The 17,897-nt window shown below is 40.8% G+C and overlaps 1 protein-coding gene across 9 annotated transcripts in view; it reads right to left on the bottom strand.

Annotated features, from left to right (window-relative positions):
- Positions 1–1,880: 1,880 nt before the first annotated feature.
- Positions 1,881–17,897, bottom strand: part of CCNJL (cyclin J like) — a 55,803-nt gene continuing 39,786 nt past the window's right edge. For 8 of the 9 annotated variants that reach the window (XM_045028882.1, XM_045028887.1, XM_045028881.1 and 5 more), the window contains 3 exons: positions 8,145–8,444; positions 7,094–7,253; positions 1,887–6,173 (listed from right to left, as the gene is read on the bottom strand). In XM_045028882.1, coding sequence (XP_044884817.1) covers positions 5,735–6,173; positions 7,094–7,253; positions 8,145–8,444 — 899 coding nt within the window. In that variant the 3' untranslated portion in view covers positions 1,887–5,734. Of the gene's footprint in view, positions 6,174–7,093; positions 7,254–8,144; positions 8,445–17,897 lie in introns of all 9 variants that reach the window. The other variant, XM_045028888.1, reaches the window with a different exon arrangement.

Raw genomic sequence — 17,897 nt, 5'->3', positions numbered from 1 at the left:
TGTTGCTAAGAAATGACTATGTGCATTATGGATAATGAACTTTTTCAGTTCTTGTGCAGATGCTTTCACATTTCCATCTGGAGCCAGATGGTTAGCCCCATCGCATCTAGTCATGCGACTAAGCACAGAGGTTTGTTTTGTCCTGTATTTACATAAGCTTCTTCTCTTCCTATTTTCCCCTTGGTTACTGCCAATTTGACATTGCACAAAAGTGGGAAGTGGAAACGGCTAATACTGCAGGAGCCTAGTGCTCACTGTCCAGTCATGTCCTCAGAGGCTTAAAGCAGTTCCAAACTATGTGTGGTTCCAAAGGCCCAGCTCACCACTCCTGGTCTCCCTTCCCTGCAGTCCCTTCTGCTTTTATGACAGCAGGCTGTGGCAGAGGTTGTATTCCTTAACTGCTTCCACGCTTGACAAATTAGCCTTTAACTCCAGCTCTTCGTTTTCCTGGCCACGTAGAAGGGTCACCAGAGGCTGCAAAGCCCCAGAAATAGGCTTGTCCCATAATCCAGAGGTGAGGAAGTAGGGTCACAGATACAGAGGAAGGTGCTGGGGGAGGGGTTTAGGCAGTAGCCTCTACTAAAGAAGGTTTGCCAATATAGCTATTCTGGCAAACCCTTCTAGTATTGACACAGCTCGATGTGCTTTTGCCAGTATGGCTTATATCAGTTCCCTGAACAAACTAAGCTATGCAACAACAAATAATCACTTGTTTTCCAGTGTAAATGTATCCGCAGTAGGGCTTTTGCTGGCATAAAAATATCACAAAAAGCCTCCACTTCTCTAACCGACATTGCTATCCGGCAAAAAATTTTAAGATCAGATACATCTATATTAATCCTGTCCTGCCCAGGCCACTCAACACTATTTAGAAGGTGTTTGGAGAGTTGATTTTCATTTAAAGCAGAACATTTGCTTATGCTGAGGAATAGTACAAGCAAAAGCAAGTTAAAGTTTAGTCTTAGGAATTGATTTTTGGGATCCATTTAGGAATGTGGTAAGGTTTGAATTTGATTTCTTGGGGACCTGACTACAACATGGTTACCCGCCTCCCACTCTGGTTCAAAAACAAAGCTCTGTCTCAGAATGGAGATGGAACCAAATGGTGTCGTTGTAGTCACAATTCTGATGATGGAACCCTGCCATGCCGGTGTGTGTGTGGTGGTGGTGGTGGGGGGAGGGGCAGGGGAGAGACCTGCTTTGAAACGAGTCCCAACAGCTGGATATAAAGGACCTTAAAAAGATGCAAAGAACTGATGTTTCAGAAAAAGAGTTGGGAGACTGGGGTTTGGAAGTTTAAACACCAGCAAGATAATTCCAAACAATGATCCTTGCTAGCTTTACAATGTGTCTCATGAAGACAGAGCTGCTTGGGAACTCTCACAGAGCATTTCAACCCCCACAGAATTAAAGCTACATTTTCAAAAGTTGTGGTTTTGAAGGAAGTGCATGTCCTGCCCAAGGTCAGGGAGCAAAAAACTTACGCCTGTTGACAAAAGATCAGACACTCAGACCAATCTGCAAGGCAGTCTGATTTGCCAGGCAAATTAGGCAGATTTTTGAGGATTTATTGAAGTGATTTTTAAAGCAGGACACTCTTTTACATTAAGGAGACATTTGACACCTGCAGTAGTACTCACAGTAATTCAGTGCTACTACCTAACCTCAAAAGAATATATGGACAGGTAAGGAGGCAGTAGAAGGAGATGTTCCTTAGAGGGGGACAGAAGTTAATTCAGGGAAAAAGTAGTTTCTTGATTATGTCTCCTGCTGTGTCTTAAGATGCCATGCAAGATTGTGCACACTATATTCTACTGCCTTGTACGTGGAGGGTGATCAAGAGTGATTTTCACCTGTCCAAAAAAAAAATAAAAATTACTTACCCTGAGTGAGGGGCAGTGAAAATGTTCAAAGGATGTTTTAAAATGACCACATTTGAAATATTCCAACTTCAACAAGTTGTTTAAAGACTTGACTATGTTTAAAAGGGTGATTGACAATGAATGAAATATCTTCATTTCCTTTTGCCTTCACAGTGCTGTCAATAAGCAGTGAGGAACAGATTGTGACATTTATAAGAATTAAAAAACAAAAACAAAACACAGACCAAAGACTACCTATTAAGCAAAAATGCCATCATGTTCAAGCTCACAATAAAGCAATAGCCCTTAATATCTGCTGGTAATGTTCATCAAACCCTCAGCATTAATTTATCTTTGATCAAGGAGTACTAACCAACTTTTAACTGTCAATAATTTTATTTGAAGTATTTTGGACAGTGGCTAGAACAGAGATCAAGCTCTGGGTAGTAGTCAAAGCCATTATATCTCAAAACATTTGATATTATAGACATTCCTTATTTAGTTTTCTATATTAGCTCCAAAGCATAAAGATCTAGATTAGCGAACTCATTGTAGTCTTCCATGCTTGCTAATCACTGGAACGCTTTCCTCCATATACACCATATCAAGACTCAAGTGTTGAGAAAAAATAGCTTTTGCATTTTCTCAGCTAATTTTGCAATCCACTTCTATCTTTTAAAAATTTACCAGTGAAATTTTTATTTGTTTTGTGACCCAAGTTATCTCTTTCTATTCATATCCAAAGCCCTTTTGAGTTTGCATTTACAGCAAGTTTAGTTGCTACCTTTTATGTGATATATGCTTGGAAGTTACGACTTTATCCGCTTGTGTGAGTATTTTAGTGCTTGGATAGGCTGTGACTGACTGCAGTAAATGGCACAAGTGTGGGCTTTGAAAGAGGTATTGCATCCATTAAGCTTTAAAAACTCACCCAGCTTTTTGTGCACCTATGTAAGTCCCTTTAAGTGCCATGATGATAGAATCAGGTTTACAGTTACATTACAGTTGTCTGAGCTTTCCTACTTTAGCTACTCCCAGAGGTGGCATATTTTCATTAAAGACTAAAGGAAATTCACACATAAAATTAGGTGCGTCTTAAATGTACACTAGCCAGGAAATTAAAGTGGAACTCCTGCCAGCATTCAGAGGCATTGCAGAAGATATGTTCTCCCAAAACAAGAAGCAACGTTGGGCTTTTTAGCTCATCTGTTCCGACAAACCTCTATATGCTTCTTTCAGAGATTTGTTTTGGTGCTCATCCTATGCACAGGACACAAACAGCAGAACTGAGAGAACCCAGGGAAAGGACATGTATAGAGAAAAGTGACCACGAAGGAAAGTAAGAAATTGCAGAGGCATTCTCTCCGATTCAGAATTAAAATCACATAAGCAGTGTGATAGGATGCCCAAGAAATATATTGATCACATCACATCATAAGCTGTCATTTCATCACATGCCCTCAGTCCCGCAGCATCGTTTCTAATTGCTCCTTAGACTGCTTCCCTGATTCACTTCTTGCTTCCTTGTATGCTGCCACATCTTACACATGGAATAGTTCCTCACTTCCCAAGCAGTGAGTAGCACCTCCCTGATCCTTTACAATTCCTTTTTTGCAAAGCCTTCCTGCATAGGTTTCCTAAACCATGGAAATAACATTTGTTAATTCATCCTGTGTATCACACTTGTCAAGAGTACTTTTCTGTTGTGTTCCAGGAAACACTGTCGACAACTATAGCTTCTATACAAAGTAATCCCTTGACCAGGGGATTACTTTGTGCAAGGTGGGGGCAAAAGTTCACTGGCTCTTTTTCAGAGAAATATACTGGGAGAACACAGACAGTATTAACAATTAAGTATGTCAGATGCAGGTCTTTTGTTTATTGGACAATCTTCATCAAGCTAGCAGTGGAAATGGTCACTAAAGAGTGACTGCAGACTGCCAAACACAAGGCTTCACATGACCTGTTCTACAGAACTTAAGGAAAAAAAACATGGATTCCACAGTCAGAAATGCCCTAGTACCACAATATTCCCCACATGTTTAAGAGGTTCTTTACAATCTGCTGAATGGCTGAATGACTATAACAGTCATTAAAAGATACACTAAAACCTTGTGGAAATAAGTTCCATATAAATACACAAACAGAATAAAAAAAGGGAACTAAATTTTCTAAGTTGCTAAACTAATTTCTGTAAGGCATTGCCTCTTCAGTTTTGTTAGGATTTGTAGTTTAAAAAAAAATGAAATAGATTTTAAACTTTCCTAGCCTGTTCTGCTAAGGACATGGTCATCTTAATGTGTGACACGAAATTACAATATGCAATATTTTTTTAAGGAGATCCTCATCGTTAAAACAAATGTTAGCAGACAGGTTATTAGAGAGATTTTTCCCGCCACCCCAACACATCCCTTAAAAACTAAATTCTCTAAAAATATAACTTAAACAGCACTGCCTAACGTGATATTTAAAAAAACAAAACACAGCATTTGCCACAAAGAGTAAAAGCATATTGCACATTGTCTAGACTGCTGTCCTGAGAACCTTTAAAAAAAAAAACAACAACAACAATAATACTGGCTTCCAGCAACTATGGAATGGTGGTTGCATAGCAAGTGAGTGTTCTACACCCAAGTAAAAGTCTCCATGTTACTTGTAACTATCTACATTAGTACACAAATCCTACATAGAGTTTTTGACCAAACACAGGAAGTTCCATCTCAAAATGGATTTTAAAAACATAACCCATTTGGATACATGGTAGCGGGTATTCTCATTTCAGTTAAATTACTAGTACCCTTAACCCAGTTTTGCTATAATGCTCCAAGATGGAATTTAAAGACCAAAGTTCTGTGCAGCCTAACATTGCAGTCTTAGAATAAAGGCATAACCATTACTAATTTCCATGGTAGAATTAACTGGTTCCCCTTCTCCACCTCCTCCTCATTAGTACAAGTTCTTCAGTCCTAAACTTCACTTTGACCACAAGACATTAATCCTCAAAAATAACTGAAGGCAGTGAACCCCTTCAGTGTATATATAATAATTTTCTTCCAAGGGGTTTTCTTCAAGTAATATTAGATCCCTGATGTAGCTTGTAAACATTTTTACTAAACAAATTATATCCAGTCACATAAGGCAGCAGCATCTTAAAAACCCTAAAGGTGATTTAAGATTGAGGTTTTTTTACATGAAGGCAGAGAGAGGTTTTGTTCAGTGGCACAGCACCCAAATCCAAGAGGACTTTTAAGGCAAAGAGGATTTGATGGTCGTCTGGGTTGCTTTCACTCCAGGTCAAGGAAAAGGAAAGCAACATTTACAGAGAGATTTTCCACAGCCTGGGATTGTTCATCCAGATAGCATCAAGAAGTTTCTGTATCATCATTTTTAGTGGTAGTTTCCAGTGGAATAAGCTGCCGTCAGAGAGCGCTTTGGATAAATGCCACTTTCAACAATCTCCTCCAACAAGAATGTTATTTGACCAGAAGTCCCTCAGGCATTCCTGCTTGAAATAACCCTTTAAATCACAAGTGTTCGCATTTGTGATTTGTTAGAGCCTGCTGTATGGAAGACTAAGCTAGTAAGCCCAGAGGGTGTAACTTCTTACACAAGATGCTTTTCAAAGTGACAACCTAAAGTGATGTATGTTATTGCATTTCTGGTTTTCTCAGTCTCATTAAAAGAAAACACCCCAATCCTTGCAGGAATGGCACCCACATTAAAAAGGGTCTCAAGAGCAAACGTCTTCGGAATCAACCAGTTGTAAAGATTCTGCTCCTTTGTGTGTTTTTCGCTGCAAATACACAATTGGCTCACATCCCATGGGGCCCTTTATTCAGACTTTACTCACATCACCATTTTTCTAGAGAGAGTCATCTGTCAAAACACCTGGGTGTGTAGGTGTGATGTCCACTGAAATAGCTGCTGCCATAGGCCATGGAGATGCAGTGTCTAGGTTCTGTTGCTATAGCTACCTGCATGGTGATAGGTCCTTGGATGGGCAGAGTCTGCACAGAAGGTTGAAGGCTGGCCTGCAGAGCAGAGTAAGAATGCAGTGAGGTGCTAGCACTCCCAGAGAGTAAGCTGCTGCGCCTGGGGGCCTGCAAGGAGTCCCGGTAAGCAGAGCACAAATCCTGCACTGGAGACTGGAACTGGGAAAGGGCAGTTGAATGCTGGGCTAATGGGTGATAACTGGATTGCGGAAAGAGGACCTGAGTTGTGGTTTGGTGGTTCACACTTCCCACTACTTGCTGCTGCAATGTTATTTGTTTTTTCACCTTGCTGGCTTCTTTGACATCATTCTCATAGTATCTAGAGAAAACAAAAATTAAAGCACAGCATTGTCAAGCAAATGCAACTTATCAGAACGGGTGTAACTATCTGAGGAGTTTCTACAAATTGATTTTCAATTGTCCCCTTGTCAGCCTGTTCCTACATGGTCAGTACAAGTTTTCCCATTGACCCTAATGGGCATAGGATTTGGGTGCTCGTTAGCCTGCACAGGTCAGAGATAAAAAGAACTTACTGTGCTCAATAATGTTCATATTTCACCTGTCGGCACTTAGAAATGGTAAATTTATTCAATCTACTAACGGCCATTCTGCACCATTAAAACATTCAGTGGGCATTTTGGGGTACACTTGGTCTACAGCATGAAGAAATCTTAAAACGTGCAGCCGTATTGTGTATCAAGACCCCATAAATGCATAGAACCAATAAGGGAATCCTTTCCAGTCTCTGCTAGCAGGACTTGCCTGCATCCACATAGATCATGACAGCGGCCCAGCCTATCACAACAGGACAAGCAACCTCCTCTACTGGGGGTAGGGGTAAGGGGTGAGAGAGAGAATGAATAGTTCTGGAATGTCTTTGCTGTAAGGGGAATATTGCTATCACTTTACAGCAATACTTCATAAACTAAAAGTGTTATAACATCGCACACAGAAGCTATAGTGGAAGTCAAGTTTTGTGCAGCCTAACCACCCAATTGCATGAATAAATTACCATTCTGGTTGATGCAATGGATTCATATGCTACCACTGCACCACTATTTAGAAAAATTGCCAATCCCCAACTTTGCTGATATGGGCTGAGATGTACTAATCTCATGTGATCTTGATTACTGCTAAACTAAATGCCATTTGGAGTCTTTTCAGCTCTGCGTTTTTGGAGAGTAATAGAAAGTCTATTAAGAGTTTGAGGAATAGGTTACTTTGGTCCAGCAGTCTTACATTAGCATCATTTCGATACATTGGGCAAGATGCTCCCAGGAATAACACGTTAGCAGCTGGAGCTGTGTAGTCCAAGAGGGAGAAATCTGCATACAGATGCGTGAGGCGCACACACAAGCAGCAGCAATCAGAGATGGTCGAAAGTTGAGGAAAGCATAATCTAAAGAAATTTTAAAAATAGTATTACGCTCTGATCGATCACCATTCACTCGGCGTTCCATTTACTCTGTGCACATGCAGCAAGGTGGAAAAATAGTATTACGCTCTGATCGATCACCATTCACTCGGCGTTCCATTTACTCTGTGCACATGCAGCAAGGTGGATCAAGTTAAACTTATAGGCCAAATGCCCACAGAGGTGGAACCTTATATTTGATACAGAGGCCTAAGAGTGGCATTTTGTGCCCAGCAAAAGCCTCCACAAATCAGTATGGAATATTTCAAACTATGACCCTGCTGTGAGCTTCTATCCCCTGCAAGCCATTCTGATCTGTTCCATTTCATGCAAGTTGAATGAATCCTCAGACTCCTAATCAAGTTTTAGGAAGGGTCTCAACTGGAACTAGGTTGGGCCACTTAAACCTTAACCTAATTTTTCAGGAATCAAAAATACACTTTAGTTCAAATCTTGCCGCAGCTGATATGGTGAGCCCCTTTGGCTTTTTAGCAGCTCTCCAAAACATCTCATCCTCAGAAAGGAAGTAAAAATCCACAGCCCCCATTTCTAGTGACTCTTACTCAGGGGCATTGCAGAAAAGTTCTAGGGCTGGGTAATTCCAACCTGCTTTCAGATGCTTGCAAAGAGGGCCATAAGGACTCTTCTAGGTGAAGGGTTCTTCCCCCAGAAGTGCCTTTGATAATTTGCACCATTTGCAGTCCATAGCAATACAGAGGAAAGATATTGCTTTTCGCAGGTATTTGTATTGCACCTACATTGTGCCAGTTTTAAAAGCATTTGTCTGCTATGGATTTTTGCCATTAGCTCACTGGAAGACTACCCGAGAGTAAATCTCTACATACCCCACCTCTCACAGTTGGACTGAGATATTACCTTGCACTGAGAAATCAAGGAAGTAGTAAGCATATTTCTCCATGAAAGCTTTGACTTTGGTCAGGGACGTGATGGGCCAGCCATTGTGAAGGTCCTTCTCGCCAACAGAGGCGAAGAGGTAGTAGTCAATATAGTGTGCTGGAGTCGGCAGGCAGAGATTCCAGTTGAAGTTTTCCAAGAGTAGTAGTTCCATCTTGAGCAGGTCTTTTTTGTTTAGCACCACATTCACGTTGCACATGTAAGCCAAGTTATTTAACTGCTCCAGCTTTGGAACGTGATCCTCCTTTTCTTCAAATTTGCCTTAAAATAAATAAATAAATAAAAAATTAAAGATGGATTTCAAAATTGACACACACACACACAAAAAAACACTCAGCCCAAGGTCACCTAGATTCAAAGGATCCTGGTGTTAGTTGTACATTAGTAAGCATGTAGAATTCACAGATTCATCATGCAGCATGGGGAACCTGCTCTTCTAGCGGGTCTAGCCAGAGTTTTGTGGACTTAAACCCAAAACTCATCAGGGGGTGTATATGCAGACGTGCCAGGGTCTGTGCAAACACTGTATTTGATCTATCTGTGCAAGACAAAGGTGTGCAGCTCTGGTGAACTATGAGCTCCAGAAGTACTTACTGGGGCAAGGGCAAAAGGAAGGAAAGTGAGGTCTGATCAAGTCTTGCCCTGTGAATATAAGGTATCTTTCAATCTAAGCTTCCTTGTCTTTAAGAGCGACTCTAATATGCCAAATACCAACACTAGATACATGCAAGTCGAGGAGGCCCACACAACTTAGGACAATAGCAAACTTTACAGAGATGGGTACATGCTCGCACTATTATGAAGTTGTATCACCAATGTTGTCTTTCCTTAAAGATTTAGTGAAGCTTGACCCAGCCAAAGGCTATTGGAATCCTAAACGAACCTCCCAAAGGATAAGCCCACCTCCCCATGAGAACTTATATCACACTCTAAGGTTTAGGAACAGAGTCAGACAAACAAAAAGGGACGTTGATTTACAATTGAGTAATATTTTCCCTGCAAGGATCTCAAAAGGAGCTTGTTTCCATAGCACAGAACATTTATAAGATTCTGCTACGTGGTATTAAGATAAATTTACAAAATAAAAATCTGTCCAATTTATTTTTAATTAGTGCATCTCAGTAAAATGCCTAGCATAATGGGACCCAAATCCCTGGGTGGGTCCTTTGGGTGCTACTTCAGTAGAGATGACTGTGGCAGATAAATAATAAAAGTGCTTTAAAAATCAGCAAGAAATTTGAAAGGGAGGGATTGAAAGGGAGGGAGAAAAAGCCTGAGTAAATTCCTCTTCCCCCAAATCCATTCAAATAAACCCAAGCAGATTTTAAGCATGTTTTTTTAGAACAATACTGAACACTACTGGCCCTTGTATATCCTTGCTGCTGTTATCCCATATTCAGCTCACCCAGTGCAGAGTCTTTGCAGTGCAGCTCAGGCTCAGATGGTTGTAAATGTTTAAATACAAAAACCCGACCTAAAAAATCAGTCACCATAAACATAAAGAGGTTTGTAAAAAGAAGAGCCTATAAAATATAATGCAAAATAAGAAGATACAAAGTGCAGTGAGAAATGGGAAAGAACAAGACCTCTCTATTTGTTCTCCTATCTTCCCTCTGATAAATCCCTACATTTTTATTCTAGTATTCAAATAGCTATCAGTAGCTAAAGGAGTGCACATCAAACCCATGATCAGGAAAGTCTTAGAATATGGTTAGACAAGAGATTTAAAATTTGGTTCGGAGACCAAATATCAGCAAGACCCACAACTTGGTTCTTCCTTTGGATACACAATGGCAGCTCCCTGATGCACAAGTGCAGATAAATTAAGAACGCTAATACACTTCCAGGGAAGTCTCAAGACACCAGGGACCTTTTTAAAAAATAAAATAAAATAAGAGTGGTCTAAATAACTTGTTCCTTGAATTTTACCATCCATCTACTTTTCTCTGATTTAGAATTTGCTTTCTGCCTTAAAACTAAGTAACCCCATCTTTGCAGCCATCTTGAATTAGATTGACTGCATCTGCTTAACAATAATTTATCTATTAAACATTTGTTCAGGATCTTATAGAAGCAGATGTTGGAATTCATTAGCATTTTTATACATAGCGGAAAGCTTGGCAGCACATCCTGGGAGATACAATTGCATTCTGCAGGAAAACTGTATTTCAATATGAAAAGAGAATCTGCTCCTATTTTAAGAGTTTTATACTGCACATGTTTTCAGAAGTGAACAAAAAATCCAAGATAAGCATGTATCTAAGCAAAACAATCTGCGAAACTATGAACTGTGACATTTAACTTTTCAGATAATAGAAATATATACTGGAAAAAACAAGCCATTTCTATAGCAAGTTATCTTTTTGGGGGAAAAACTGTTCTGAACCTAAGCATTTGCTATTTAAATAGAGAGAACAGGGCAGCAGCTATAGTGCTAACTCAAAATGTAACTGCTTTAAATAATAGTCTAATTTAAAATATATACTCCTAATGATTGGGTATATAATGGAGTCCACAGAAAAACTGTAACCTATTAAAAATACACGCTTCACTTATCTATTGACAAATGCCTTTCTGGTAATGTTGGGGTTTTAGCCAACACTGACATCAATTTATTCAATATCTTTGTTTAAAAACCTTAGATTCTCCCAGATTTCTCATGGAAAGGGACAGGAAAACACCTCAATTTCTGAGCATGCTATAGTATATAGACAGACATATCAGGAAAATCACGTTACTGTCAAGTAAAAACTGGCTTCAAGAAATCAACTAACACATGCACTTAACCCATTATTTTCATGAATGAGGTGTTGAAGATGAGTGCCTGTATATCATTTTAGCCAGAATTTCAGCTCTTTCTAGTGCAAATATATCCCTCTTGTTTTCTTTTCCAGCAGCATAGACTTGGTCTTTAACCAAGTAGGTACCAAAGTATTCTTAGTCCCTTCTGCAATGCTGGCCACCTAAATGAGAGCAGCTCAATACTCCAACTGCTAGTTAGGTCAAATTACAAGCTTAAAAGACAAGACCATAATACCCTTCCTCAACCTCTGTCATATGCCTTGCAAGGCGCCCCCGTCACGGTAATGATTCAATAGACCCTAGTAGAACTAAAATGGGAGCAATGAAGAGATTAACACCACCAATTTCACTGGATTGGGCAAGTGGAGATTTAAAATGACAAATATTCAGTAATGTTATACAAGTGCCCAAAACAGAAAAATCTTACTGTGCTACCAAGACTATCAACACTACTATGCACATGCCCTTGTGGTTTTTTTGGTTTTGTTTTTAAATATGCACACACAATATGTTGGGTTGCGTGTGGCGGGGGAGAAATACACCTTAAAAAGTATAAATTGCTTCAGTGGTACTTTTGAAGTTGTGTTGCCTAGTGATTAGAGCAAATACTTGCATCACCAAAGTCTCACGGCCAACAAGACCTCAATTACTAATGCCAATTTAATTTACTTGTTTTAAAAAGAAAAATCACTCCTTTTCAGGCTTTCACAAGGGCTAAAGAAGTTTTAAAAAACATTGTCATTTCCCTTTTACACACCAACTTTTAAGGTATGTTTTCACTTCAGAGTTACCTCTGGCTCTCACTCACGTTTTATCGTTAATTCCCCTACCCTTCAAATACAAATCCCCCCTCTCTCACATTTCAGCCAGGGCTGATGGCTCATCTGGGGGTATAGTCTAAAGCTTGGGCAACAACGAGGACACAAAACTCAGGTATTGCTTTGCGGTATTGAGTGGCGGCTCGCACCTAGGCTATACTAACCCAGATACCAATGAGCCCAATTAACTCTGCAGTAGAGAAATGTCCTAAAATAATTTATCACAAAAGGTTAGTCACTGCTAGATTTAGGTCTGGTTCACGCTTGGAAACCTGAATCAATTGAAAAGATTTAAAATCAGAGGTTTGCGCCAATATAAATTAGATCAATTTTAAACAGATTTTGTTATCCTGGTGAAAGTTTTCCCAACATATATATAGAAGCCCTAAATTACTCACATGGATGCATGCATTCTCTTTCAATATGGAACTAGTCAGCTGTGATTAAAGTGACTTCCCTTCAACATCGTGCACTAGAAATATTTTTCAACACTCAAACTGGTTTAATCAAAGTATAAACATTTTTCAGTTATTTTATACTGCATTCAGGTTGCCTTCGGAAAGGCCTACTTTTCATCCTTCACAACTCCCCCGTGGGGAGGGGAAAAAAAAAAAAAAAAGGTCTTTCTATCTGAAGCTAGACATGAAAGGTCTGGATCCCAGAAACAAGCTGGCAAGTTGAAGCTTATACCATGTTCTTAGGCTTTTCCTTCCAATGGAGAGTTCCTCTGCTGCTAGTATTCTTGTATTTGTTTACATACCTATCCATGGGGGAAAAAAAATTGTAAATACAGTATGTCAGGGGTAGGCAACCTGCGGCACGCAAGCTGATTTTCAGTGGCACTCACACTGCCCGGGTCCTGGTCACTGGTCCGGGAGGCTCTGCATTTTAATTTAATTTTAAATGAAGCTTCTTAAACATTTTATAACCTTATTTACTTTACAGACAATAGTTTAGTTATATATTACAGACTTATAGAAAGAGACCTTCTAAAAACATTAAAACGTATTACTGGCACGCAAAACCTTAGATCAGAGTGAATAAATGAAGCCTCGGCACACCACTTCTGAAAGGTTGTCGACCCCTGCAGTAGGTTTTCAAACTCATATGGTGTAAAACACACATGCAAATAGCTCTATACATGCTACATTCAATATGCAGCACTCCCAACGCAGAGCCAAATTGTTCCTCTAAACATTCTATCTGGTGGGTAAATATTACCTTCTTGGTTGAATGGAAACATACTTCAATAACTATATGGCCTGCAGCAGTATGAGGCCTACAATAAAATTGGAGAAGTGCTCTGGGCAAAGGGAGAAATGAGGCAGATTAAGAAATACTGAAGAGTTTCTGACCTTTGTTCTGCCATTCCAAGCATTGCTTATAGCTCTGTTCAACCCAGTTCTGTGGAATCTAGCTGCATATCAAGCCTCTATAGCCATTCATGTTTAGTATTTTTCTTTAGGTTTCTATCATTGCTACCCAAGTGCTGTTGTTTTAACCAATAGCGTCCATTGCCATAGTATTTCAGCACTCGCAGTCTTCTTCCTTTCAGACACCCCTGTTGTGACAGGAAAGTGCTACTATCCCCATTTTACAGATGAGGAATGGAGGCACAGAGAAACTAAGACCTGGCCTACACTTAACAATTAGATGGACATAGCTACATCGCTCAGGACTGTGAAGAGAAACTGTGCTCTGAGTGCCACTGTTAGGGTGACCTAATCCCTGGTGCAGGTGCAGTAATGCCTCTCAGAGAGGTAGATGAACTGCATTAATAGGAACGACCCTTCCGTTGACATAGGGTCTATACCAGTGGAGGGCAACCTACGGCCTGTGAGGGTAATCCGCTGGTGGGCCGCAAGACAGTTTGTTTACACTGAATGTCTGCAGGCACAGCTCCCAGTGGCCGCGGTTTGCCGTTCCCAGCCAATGGGAACTGCAGGAAGTGGCGTGGGTCGCAGGTTGCCCAGGGCCGCCCGGGGTGGGGGGGCGCAAACTGGGCAAATTTGCCCCAGGCCCCAGACCCCACAATGGCCCCACAAGCCCTGGCCTGGTGGCGGTCCGGGTCGTCAGCAGCATTTCGGTGGCGGGGGGCCCTTCAGTGCTGCCGAAGACGCGGAGCGACTGAAGGGCCCCCCGCCACTGAAATGCCGCCGAAGACCTGGACCGCCACTGGGTGAGTGCAAGCGCCACAGCTCCCCCGCTTTGCCTCAGGCCTCCTGAATCCTCTGGGCAGCCCTGAGGTTGTCGACCACTGGCCCACTCCTGTGGCACAGCTGCATTGCCATAGCAGCATAAACGTGCCTTAAAAGACTTACTCAAGGTCACATACAAAATCTGGTAGAGCAGGAACTTAACGAATGTCTCGCAAATGCTAGGCTAGCGCCCTAACCACTGGCCTTTCCTCTCTTGACAAGACTACCTTTCCTCTTGAGTCTACACAAGTGCTGCCTGCCACCCCTTTGCTACCACCCTTAGGAAATGTGATAAAAGCTTATCCAGAAATGGGTCTTTCTATTGTAGTGAGACCTGCTTTCACTTCAGAACAGACGAGATTCAGGGGCCAAAATTTCTAACAACTAAAATTAGTCTCCTAAATCCACCCTAGGCACCTGGATAAGTTGCTTATTTTTAAAGATGTCTGGCACTTGGAAGTTCCCCTCTTTGTCCAGGATTGTCTTAAAGACAAATGCACACATTTTACAACAGTTCTCTCCCCACCCTCAAAAGTGAGCTCTGAGTTACCTGGTAAAGATCTAATGACATACACTAATTTAATGTGCCAAACTGCAATGCAATAGGTAATCACTCAAGTACCCATAAAATATGGAATGCCCAATAGCTGTACTCAGATTCAAAACTCTTTCAACACCTACAAATATGCCAGCTTGTGTTTTAATCAGCATTAAGGCCTGTTCTACTGTAGGAAGAGGTGTGTGAGCTAGCCATTTTTTTTTTTTTAAAAAGGCCTTTTCCCTAGTGTAGGCATCCCTAAAGGGCTTTTCTGTAACGTTAAACTAACTTTATGAAGCTAACCTGATTGAAAGCCATATCTCCCCTTGTTCATAGAATATCAGGGTTGGAAGGGACCTCAGGAGGTCATCTAGTCCAACCCCCTGCTCAAAGCAGGACCAATCCCCAACTAAATCATCCCAGCCAGGGCTTTGTGAAGCCTAACCTTAAAAACCTCTAAGGAAGGAGATTCCACCACCTCCCTAGGTACCCCATTCCAGTGCTTTGCCACCCTCCTAGTGAAAAAGTTTTTCCTAATATCCAACCTAAACCTCCCCCACTGCAACTTGAGACCATTACTCCTTGTTCTGTCATCTGCTACCACTGAGAACAGTCTAGATCCATCCCCTTTGGAATCTCCCCTCATTCTTCTCTTCTGCAGACTAAACAATCCCAGTTCCCTCCGCCTCTCCTCATAAGTCATGTGCTATAGCCCCCTAATAATTTGTGTTGCCCTCCGCTGGACTCTTTCCAATTTTTCCACATCCTTCTTGTAGTATGGACTGGACACAGTACTCCAGATGAGGCCTCACCAATATCAAATAGAAGGGAATGATCATGTCCCTCCATCTGCTGGCAATATACCAGATGTCCCAGTTTTATAGGGACAGTCCCAATTTTGGGGTCTTTTTCTTATATAGGCTCCTATTACACCTCATCCCCTGTCCCGATTTTTCACATTTGCTGTCTGGTCACCCTACAGCCTAAAATACCGTTAGCCTTCTGGGCAACAAGGGCACACTGTTGACTCATATCCAGCTTCTCAGCCACTGTAACCCCTAGGTCCTTTTCTGCAGAACTGCTGCCTAGCCATTCAGTCCCTAGTCTGTAGCAGTGCATGGGATTCTTCCGTCCTAAGTGCACTTGTCCTTGTTGAACCTCAGATTTCTTTTCACCCAATCCTCTAATTTGTCTAGGTCCCTCTGTATCCTATCCCTACCCTCCAGCATATCTACCCATTGACCCATCAAGATTGGACCATAGTGACTTTCACGTGAAGTGAGGCTTCGGAGCCAGGACTACAGTGTAGTAGCCCCAAATCCCAGTCCTTTATTTCCAGTAGCCCCTAATTTATACCACCCCTCTGTAAATCATTTAACGACCATTTATTCTGACCATTTGAAAGGGGCTTGGTGAAAGGCCTGCAGTCAAGTGTGGAGAAACAACATGATTTGGGGAAACTCAGCAGCTAAAGATTGATATTCAGAAAGAAAACTCATTCAGATATGTTATTTGAAAGCTAAAATGCACATGCTACAAGAGGGAAGACACAAAGCCCTCAGGCAGCTCCAACTTTGCCCTGCTTTTGCAGAATTTCTTTTTCTTCCTGTCTAGCAGGGCCTCATTAAGATCAGGTCATTGAAAGGTTAGGAAAAGTATACAGTAACCAAGTAATTAACATAAATAATTCCTATGGGATTAGGAGACAGTATACATTTTCACAGAGCCAGGATGGCTGTGCTGCACTCAACTTCTTTAGGTTACATTTACCACTGTACTGGACTGTGGCTTTCCCCTGAATGAGTCATCTACTTCTCAAAAGAAGGTATAAAGAGCATTGCCACTAGAAAAGCAGTGCGTACAGGTCTCCATTCACCTTTCCTGAATGGAAGCCGTGTCACACACGTTTGATTCCCAGTATGTGACCAATCGAGAGATAATGGAATAATGAGAGGGTTAGTTTGGTGTGAAGTTAAGAATGTAGTAATTAATGCCTTCTGCACTGCAAAATTTTCAACATAGTTCAAAGGCAGCAATAAAACAGATTCACTAAAAAGAGTTTCTCGCTTTAAATTATTTGTTTGCTGCAAATTCAAACTAACTACTTTGATGTATGGTTACACGAGTGACACAGGTTATCATTCCTTTTTGCTTCTGCAGTGATCAGTGCTATTACACACCCTTAGAATCTTCCCTTCATCAATCCATTTTTCAAACTAACAGGAAGAGCCTTTAAAGATCAGAGCTATCTACTGTACAAATTTGATTGTTATTGTTAAGTCTAAAATATGAAAGTAAAAAAAAATCAGTAAGATCTTGCTGTTCAAGGTGATGTTTTCTTTTGTTCATCTTTGACACTCATCAGCGGATTAAAAAGGTGACACTACAAATTTTAATTCTACACATTATGTTTCAAAAAACGTGTCTAACTTTCAGAAAATGACAACATCCTCCATATTATTTGAGTTTCTTCAGGTATTGCCACAGAGCAATATTTTATAGCCAAAGGATGTGTTCTACACTATTTTATGAACACCTTAGGAATGTCTATAGAGCAGCAGCCATTGTGCCGAAAAGCATGTTATTTATTAAAAACAAAATTCAGCCTTAAAATTCCAACAGTGAAGCAGGAGAGAAATAGTGACACAGTCAATGAACCAAAAAGAAACTAAGATTCAAGAGTGAATTAGGGCACAGAGCAACAAAGAGTCCTGCGGCACCTTACAGACTAACAGAAGTATTGGAGCATAAGCTTTCGTGTGTGAATACCCACTTCGTCAGATGCATAAGGTGCTGCAGGACTCTGTCACTTTTTACAGATCCAGACTAACATGGCTACTCCTCTGATATTAGGGCACAGAGTTCATGCATTAGTCTCTCACTTTTAGAGGTCATTTTGAAACAGTTTTTAAAGTTCCCCCTCTGGACTTTATGACTCACCTAAAGCTATCCTAGCCCTTGGCACAGAAATTTCAGAAGAGCGCACTGGCGGATCTCTGTGAGAAACTCTGTGTTCTTCTGTAACTAAGGACTAGCTAAACAAACAATCAGTTCCATAAATTCTAAATCACTCCTTCTTCCCACTCAGTCACAGATGTCTTCAAAAAGCTTTTTGCAGTTTGGAAAACAATCCATGACTGTACAACCTGGAAAGTATCAAGAAAACAACGTTCTGTCCTGTTTGGCTTTAATCAAGATGATTTATTACATGCTTTAAATTTAAACAATGACAGCTAAGTTCAGTTGTGGTGTTCAAATTTCAGCTGTTTTGAATGCTCTCAGAACTACTTTTAACTTTTGCTCCTTAGCACTGGTAGTTTCTAAGTTGGATGTTAAATAAAAATTAGCAACCAGAAGA

The sequence above is a fragment of the Mauremys mutica genome, chromosome 8 (genome assembly GCF_020497125.1).
Source record: "Mauremys mutica isolate MM-2020 ecotype Southern chromosome 8, ASM2049712v1, whole genome shotgun sequence".
NCBI classification, from domain to species: Eukaryota; Metazoa; Chordata; order Testudines; family Geoemydidae; genus Mauremys; species Mauremys mutica.
Note: the sequence above shows the minus strand (reverse complement) of the source record. Positions and strands in the feature narration are given on the sequence as shown.